General features: G+C 49.2%; 1 protein-coding gene across 1 annotated transcript in view; it reads left to right on the top strand.

The window, feature by feature from the left end:
* Positions 1–8,952, top strand: part of LOC308097271 (PDZ domain-containing protein 4-like) — a gene marked incomplete at both ends in the record, with an annotated part of 24,549 nt that extends 15,597 nt beyond the window's left edge. Inside the window, 6 exons of the mRNA XM_080444958.1 lie at positions 250–337; positions 874–972; positions 1,071–1,133; positions 3,916–4,017; positions 6,753–7,096; positions 7,251–8,952. Coding sequence (XP_080301084.1) covers positions 250–337; positions 874–972; positions 1,071–1,133; positions 3,916–4,017; positions 6,753–7,096; positions 7,251–8,952 — 2,398 coding nt within the window. The remainder of the gene's footprint in view (positions 1–249; positions 338–873; positions 973–1,070; positions 1,134–3,915; positions 4,018–6,752; positions 7,097–7,250) is intronic.

The following is an 8,952-nucleotide window of genomic DNA, read 5'->3' as shown; positions in this document are numbered from 1 at the left end:
GAGACAGAGGGAGAAAGAGAGGGAGAGGGAGTCAGAGGGAGCCACCTTATCTGCTCAATAAACTGAGTGGAGAGAGGGGGGAGGGAGAGAGAGAGAGAGAGAGAGAGAGAGAGAGAGAGAGAGAGAGAGAGAGAGACATGTATGACTAATGAAACATGCTTTATTGTAATATGTAATTATATGGATGTGAACATTGTATTGGGTAGAACTGGAGTTCAGGTTGAAATCTTACGTCCCGTGTCTCTGCAGTTTCATAGAGCCTGAATACTACGAACCCAACGACTACTTTGATATCAGCCAGCATGAGGTGGACAGACAGGACGACCTGGAATACGAGGCAAGGAACCGTTCAATGTTCTCCCAACAGAGTTCTAAAGTCACAGCCATATACAGTATATAGAGACTTCGATACCGCATTGGCTGCTGCTGTACATTGAAGCGATACATCAATGCGGCCACCATATTGGCAGTGTCAAGCCGTGGCACCTAATGCATGTATACCCCATGTACGACTATTTAAGCAGGCGGTCTCTTCACAATTAAAACCATTTGATTTTTCAACCAATTTAGTTTTGTTACAAATGTCAGACATTTAGTAGTTATGTTATCATACAGTATCCTTGGTTAAATAAAGAATTGGGGTGTTCATATAAAAACACCTCATGTTAGTAGTAACAGTAATTGTTACAAAAACAGAAAAAGGTTTAGTCTCAGGTACTCATATACAACTCGGGTACGTACTGTATATTTCTTGCAGTGGAGTCATTGCAAGTTTGCCCCTGCCAATATGGTGGCAATGTTGACCTACGACCCACTGGCCCATGCGGTCACTGCAGCTTCAGTGTTTCTAATGTGTTGCTGTCCTCCCACCAGGAGGTGGAGCTCTATAAATCTCGTCAGCAGGATAAACTAGGGTTAACGGTGTGCTACAGAACCGATGACGAGGAGGACTTGGGTATCTATGTTGGAGAGGTGAAGATAACACATTGTTCTTATCGGCTTCAGCCTGACATATTGACAGTTTGTTGTCATTAAAACATTTCCAATGACCTAATTGCCTCTTTTTATAGGTGAACCCAAACAGCATTGCTGCCATAGATGGTCGCATCCGTGAGGGAGACAGAATACTCCAGGTAATGTTATGGAAAATATTAATATCCAGTCAGGTTGAAGTGTTGACAATTTATTGAAGAAGATTTGAGCAGAGTAACAGCATTACAGATCATAGCATTAGGCCTCCTGAATTGAGCTGGCGGCCCCACGGGACTGAAGACTCCTGAGCACTAATCTCAGTTCTTATGGTGTCCACTCTACCAGAGATGCTATTCTAAATGGTCTTATAAGGATATGTGCTAAAGATAAGGGACACCAATAGTTACAGAGGTCTTCCATAGATAGCATAGGTACTATAGACAGATTATGCTGACAGAGAGCAGGAGTAAGCGTCCGTAGGGGGGCGTCAGCTGTTAAGATTGACAGGTGCAGACAGTCGAGTTAGAATTAGTTACATTGGTGGGAAAAGTGGCTGACTATGACTATTTGATGAGATTGAATGGAAGGCCGCAAAGTACACAATTGTCAGGACCCCGGGTGTATTAGGGTTAGGACCCATATGCAGGAACTCAACTCAAAGTACACGCAGGAAACCAAGGAGGACAGTTTAACGATGACTTTACTTAAAACAAACAATAACAAAGGTACACAGAACCTCATAAGTAGCAAACAACAGTACAATGATCAAACACAGAGAGCAGTCACAGACAGTGTTAAATAGTCTCTGGGGCTCGTTAGCCAACAAGGCACGGCTGACACCCGCAGCCCGCATGTGAGTCCACTCTAGGCAATCAGAGTCCAAAGAGGCTGAGGCTGGGGAACTCAGGAGGAAGACAAAGTCACCACAGGGCAAGGGCACAGGGCAGGGGCAGAGGCAGGCAGCGCAGGGGAAGATCGTGACACACAATAATACATATATTTGGCAATCTATAAAATTAAATCAGCCACCACAGTAACATCATGTCTGATAAAGGCAATAGACCATATTCACACGGCGACCATATTGCCATTAAGTCAATGAAATGCCACCCCAGTTGCCACCCCAGTTGCCACAGCAACGCAATGTTAAATTCCAAAATGGCCACCGTGTGAATATGGACTTGTATGCACATCCGATCTCACCCAGGTGCTGGACAAACAATGATTAACAGTAAAAAAAAAACAACTAAAAAACAATGAAGTATCAATTCACTCTTCAACCATAAAATGTCATAACAGACACATCAGAAGCTACCAACATGATGTCAATGATGGAGCAACTGTTCTCAACCATTTCTTGAGAAAGAAATCCCCCCTCAAGTCAAAACTGGTTGAACTGGGCATGCAGCAGCAGGGAGCATGCAAGGTGGGAGGGTGCGCTGGACAGGAAGGCGTCCATGTGCGTCCCATAAGGTTCACCCGAACACATCTTAAGCAGCTGCCCGAAAGCCCTGGGGGAGGTTCGCTACCATTGGCCGGCACGACCAGGTGCTGAAGACAGTTGCTGAAGCCATGTCTAAGCTGTAGCCAAAAACAACAACAACAAGCAACAACATGGCAAGAGGAACATCGCCTTTGCCAGATCAGCAGTCGGCTTTCTCACCTCAGCGTTGAAATGGGAGCTGCGAGTCGACTTGGCCAAGCAACTCAAGTTCTCAGACCACGTCACAACAACTTCCTGGAGGCCAGACGTTGTGCTTTCATCAGTTTCTTCAAGGCAGGTGCTACTGATAGAACTGACAGTTCCTTGGGAGGATTGCATAGAGGAGCCAAGCGAGCGGAAGCGGTCCAAGTACTAGGAGCTGGTGGAGCAATGCCAAAGAAGAGGCTCATTGAAGTGGGGGGTAGAGGCTTTTCTGTCCGCTCGCTGTGCAAGGTGTACACGCTACTTGGCATCACGGGGGTTGCAAAAAGAAAAGCCTTCAAGTCCACTGCAGAGAGAGCCTCCATATGGCTTTGGATCAGGAGGAGCGATCAGTGGGCCAACTCTGGCCGGGTCACCTGAGAGAGGGTGTATGATGTAGAAAGACCCGAAACGCCTGATGATCTCAGGAACATCACTGAGGATGTGTCCCAGAGCATCTATCTTTCATTCATGAGTGGACTTATGAAAGTAAAAAAAGAAAGGACAAGAAAAGTTGAAAAAGAATAAAAAAAGAAAAAAGGAAATTGAAACAGAATTCGAATTTGAACTTTTACAGGAACATTTTAAAGTCTGAATGATATTTGTAGGTGCTATAATATAGCTGCAAAAAAGACATGGGTTTAAACCCAATGACTCCCATAATTAAAAAAAAAATCAATTATCCCCACCTTTCCTAAACCAGCTAACAAACTTTATATAGCTCAAATTATGTGTGTGTGTGTGTGTGTGTGTGTGTGTGTGTGTGTGTGTGTGTGTGTGTGTGTGTGTGTGTGTGTGCGTGTGTGTGTGTGTGTGTGTGTGTGTGTGTGTGATAATCACGAGCAAACTTAAAGATAACATGAGTAGGTTCATATATTCCACCGATAAGTCAAAATATTAATACAAAATAAGTTTAAAAAAATTATTAATCTAATTAATACATTTATTTTTCTATTAAGTCAGAAATACTTTCTGTATTGTTTTATCAAGTGTAGTTGATGAGAATGTGTGTGTTCTTCTACATGAGCTCAGTGTTCTGCTAATTCTCTCTTTTCCCTTTGCTCCCCTGCACCCCTCTTCTTCTTGCCTTTCTATTTTTATGGAAATAACACCACTGTTTAACACCTGTAAACCTGTGATATGACAATAAAGTTGTGAAATTTCTGATTCATTCAAAATTCTGATACATCATCTATTTAAAGTCCGCTTTCCAGGCACCGCTGGTACTGATTCTGATTCTGATTGTGATTCTCTGACAGATCAACGGTATGGACATCCAGAACAGGAAGGAAGCAGTGGCCATCCTCACCAGAGAGGACAGCACCAACATCTCTCTGCTCCTCGCTCGGCCCGAGATAGAGGTGAGACACACAACACCAGACCCTTCTTATCTACACAGGATCACTGCCACACACTGTTATTACGCTGCTTTGAGGATGCTCTCCCTCCAATGTGTTAGCCCATATGTCAAATACAACAAACATTCTCTACGAGTCTACGTAACTTCTAAGAGCCATTGTTAGATTTTTTTTTTTACGACATGGGTATTGGCAATTATGCCGATTTTTAACAACTTTAAATTTTGTGTCCTCACTAACAGTGTCATCACAAAATGTAAACAATGAAGTGAATGTAGTGTAGTCTAATGCATCTCCGTGGTAATGGATCTTACTCGTCTTTCCAACCAATCAGAGTATGTGAGATTTTATGACGCCGTCTGTAACCATTCATTTTTCCAGAGGTGTGCCACACCCTCTGTGAAGCTCCTTTGTGACAGGTGTTTCGTCATGCCACCATGCTGGTGTCTCGCACCAAAACCCACCAGAATGAGCTATTTCCGGCAGCTAACTAGGCATAAATCATACTTAAGCGAAGGGTCAGCATGCACTTCTATGCATCAACACACAGGGACCAGACCACAGGGACACACAGATATCTGTGTCAGGGTTTGCACCGTGGAATTAAATGGCTGCCCGAGGCCCCCTCTGTTACCTTCTTTACTTGTGTACGCAGACAGGAAAGGTGAGACGTACACGTACACAACACCACGAGAGAACAGATCCTATGGAACGGAGCCAGGAGAACAGATAGCGAGAGAGATAGAGACCGTTGGAAGAAGAGGGGAATGGGAGATAGCGTTCATTCATATACCCACAATGCTTTGTTTTCCTCAAGGTCACCGTACAAACGCACACGACACACGACACACGATACACCGACGACAACGCAGTGCAATACACACCTCTGCAAATGCCCTGTTAACACTCACTTTAAATACAGCACCAGATGGGTTGTCAGTGACTGCAAACTCTGTCTTTCACATACTTAACACACTTACACTTACACACGTGTGTGTACACACACACACACACACACACACACACACACACACACACACACACACACACACACACACACACACACACACACACACACACACACACACACACACACACACACACACACACACACACACACACACACACACACACCAATATGCGCATGTGCCCATTTGGAATGCACAAATCTGTATGCCAGCCACATTTGTGCAGAAGGAGCCAGAGGGCAGATTTAAGAGGCAGTCATTAAAATGTGATTCTCAGACAAAGACACGCACGCACGCACGCACACGCACACACGCACACACACACACACACACACACACACACACACACACACACACACACACACACACACACACACACACACACATACACACACACACACACACACACACACACACACTCACTCACTCACTCACTCACTTTCGGTTTAAATCATGCCCTTGTACTATACAGTATCTGGGGAGATTTATCTGTATTCAATTTATGATATGCATGAGCCTGCTGTATGTCATGCATATCTACATTTGGCGAAGTCACAGCCTCTTTTCATTTACATCTGTGTCTGCACATTGTGTTAACGACAATAAAATGTAAGTGAAATTGGAAAAAACAAACTGTGAAAGAATGGATTTCTAGTAATACCGCGTGTTTCTGCAAGACTCAGAGCGCTGTTACAAGAGGATGGAGCTTCATTAAGGCCGATTTATACTTTGTCATACAATTGTTCCGCACGCCGAACATAGCCGATCTACAAGCCCATGACGTGTGGCATCTGCACGCGTCGTGGGCTTGTAGATCTGCTATGTTCGGTGTGCAAGAGCACGAGACAAGAGAACAGCAGCATCATTAGAGAGAAAGATATGAGCAGAGATTAAAGGCTTCATCTACTCAGGGGAGAAAGAGGTGGAGAGAGGGAGAAGGAAGCTGCTAGAATAAGAATGAAGATGAAGATAATCAATGTTCTCATCTCACGGCCTGAAAGCAATTCACATCAGAATCAAATCAATTAGACAAGATCAACTCCACTCAGAAGGGGGGAATGTTTACCAAATTAATCCTGAGCCTTTGCATTACATTTTGATCAGCTTCCCCTGGGGGTGGAATAAAGTGACTGAATTAGAAAGACCAAACAACCTTTACTGTTGTTCAGGAACCCTGCAAAGATAATCTTTGAAACCTCTCAACTGCAACGACAAAAACTAAAATACAAAACCAATTAAAAACAAAACAATTCAAATTATGCATGAAAAAAAGTCCTGTTATAGGCAACTAGTCTGTTTATCTGAGTTCACTTTCCAGACAGACTAGACAGAGTGAGTCCCACAGCAAAATGTCTCACACTGCTATAGCTCCATCTAGTGGCATAAATCAATACTGCTTTATACTACCGGACCTTAACCACTTAAACCGTATACTTTGTTGACCGGAGTCCCCCAGGGGTTTGTACTTGGTCCCCTCCTTAGCTGATCGTTGCAACGCGTTGTGAGCATGTAGATTTTTGCACATTTTGATTGTAGATGGCTATTTTCATTGAATGTTCGCCTATTATGACATGCCTAGAACATGGATGCTATAGGGCTATGTGGTTCATCATGTCTGTTTGGTCTTGTGCAATATATTCAACAGAAACTCCTTTCTAGCTTCTAACATAACTTTCCTCTGTCTCTCCTTTGTCCCTGGAACTGAACGCCTGTCACCAACTCCCTCACCTCCACACCCCCGCTATACGTGACACCTTTCACCGGGGTCAGAATGACAACCAGCTGGACCCGGACGAGCTGGAGCTGGAGTCGCTGGACAACGCCGTCCATCACCTCCCCAGCCCCCACATGCTGAGGAACGCCACCTCCTCCTCCGCCCTGGCCGCCGGACCAGGGGGTGGCGGCGGGGTCGGCGTCCGCGGCCGTCCCCTCAACGGAGACTCCCCGGACCTGCTGCAGACGGTGCTGAGCAACAGCCAGGAGCTGGACAGCGGCGTGGGCCGCACGGACGAGAGCACGCGCTACGAGGAGTCCTCAGAACACGACCTCCTGGGAGATGACCATACCAGCGCCTCCAACACCAATGCTACCAACACGCCCGGCAGCATGCGCAGGTATAGGCCAGTTGCAATTATTACATTTTTGCATAATCGGCAGAATTCAATTTGTATTTATATGTTCCAACGCCAAAAACGTAATTAAATTGTCAATCGCAATTATTTGTAATAGTCATTTAAAATGTCATGAATGTGACGTCCCTGTGCGCAGGTTCCTGTCCTCCGGACGCGGGGCGGACACCCCACCCCTGCTGCACTCCCGGGACTTTCAGTTCAGCACAGACTCCCTTCTGGGGCTGGAGTGTGTTGTGGGGAGCGGGGGAGGGCTTGGTGGCGAGGGGCTGGACAGAGGGGAGAGGGGCTACACCACGGCAGACCCCGTGATGATGATGATGCCGGGGCTGACCGAGGAGGAGTGCGAACGCTACCGGGAGCTCCTGGAGATCAAGTGTTACTACGAGAAGAACAGCCACGCGCTGCTGCTTCTGGCAGGACAGGCAGAGGCGGAGGGGGGCCTGCCGCTGGACGTGAACAGGAACGAGAGCCTGATGCAGCACGAGATGGCCCTCCTGGAAGAGGAACTGCGCCACCTGGAGTTCAAGTGCCGGAACATCCTGAGGGCTCAGAAGATGCAGCAGCTGAGGGAGCGCTGTCTGAAGGCGTGGCCTCTGGAGGAGGAGGGGGGCGGGGCGGGCGTGGCCGCCGGGGTAGGAGGAGCTGGACGTTTGACCGGTGGCGCCGGAGGTGCTTTGGCCAGCGAGGAGTCCTGTCACCACGCGCTGTCGGACATCAACGAGCTCCCGGAGAGGGAACGCTCAGACCTCAGCACCAGTGCCTATAACACTGGAGGGGAGAGCTGCCGCAGCACGCCCCTGGTCAACGAGCAGCACCCTTCGCCCTCCACCCAGAGCCTGGAGGGGGCCGAGTCTCTCCCCTCCGCCACCCTGCGGCTTCCAGCGTCCACTCGGCACAAAGAGAGGGGAAGCAGGGGGGAGAAGGCCAACCTCAACCAGCCCTACTCTCCCAACGCACACAGGAGAGGGGCGGAGGCCAAGACCTCCAGTCCCGGCACAAAATTCCGTTCGCTGTCACGGGACCCCGGGGCCAGGAGGGGCTCAGACGGTGGGGCGAGGCGAAACCCCAAAGCTAGCGGGACGGCGGAGCGGACGGGAGGACGCAGCGCGGAGAACAGCCCTTACTTGTCCCGTCGCCAGACGGACGCCAAGCTGCCTCAGCGCTACCAGAGCTGCATGCAGTTGAGGTCCCCCTCCCCCTATGACGGGCTGTTGGCGCCCAGGGACCCCGCCAGGGAGGGCATCCTGCTCAGCGGGGACGACGGCAGCCCCATGAGCCTGGGCAGCACGTGTAAAGACGTCCCGCAGGGCCCGGCGCTACCCGTGGCCCCTCCTCCCCTCCTGCCCGCCTCGCCCGCCCGCATGGAGTGGAAGGTGAAGATCCGGAGCGACGGCTCCCGCTACGTGGCCAAGCGGCCCGTGCGCGACCGCCTCCTGAAGGCGCGCGCCATGAAGATCCGGGAAGAGCGCAGCGGCACCACGACGGACGACGACGCCGTGAGCGAGATGAAGATGGGCCGCTACTGGAGCAAGGAGGAGCGCAAGCAGCAGCTGCTGCGCGCCCGCGAGCAGCGGCGCCGCCGCGAGTTCATGATGCAGAGCCGCCTCGACTGCCTGAGAGAGCGGGAGAGCAGGGAGCAGGGCAACGGACCGCCGGGGGCGTCCCAGCAGGACGCGCCGCCGTCCATCCTGGAGCTCTGCCACCGCCGGAGCATGAAGAAGCGCAGCCGGCGGATACTGGACAACTGGATCACCATCCAGGAGCTCCTGGCCCACGGGACCAGGTCCGCCGACGGGAAGAAGGTCTACAATCCCCTGCTGTCCGTCACCACAGTCTGA

The sequence above is a fragment of the Gymnoscopelus braueri genome (genome assembly GCF_963280865.1).
Source record: "Gymnoscopelus braueri genome assembly, chromosome: 12".
In the NCBI taxonomy this organism is placed as follows: Eukaryota; Metazoa; Chordata; class Actinopteri; order Myctophiformes; family Myctophidae; genus Gymnoscopelus; species Gymnoscopelus braueri.
Note: the sequence above shows the minus strand (reverse complement) of the source record. Positions and strands in the feature narration are given on the sequence as shown.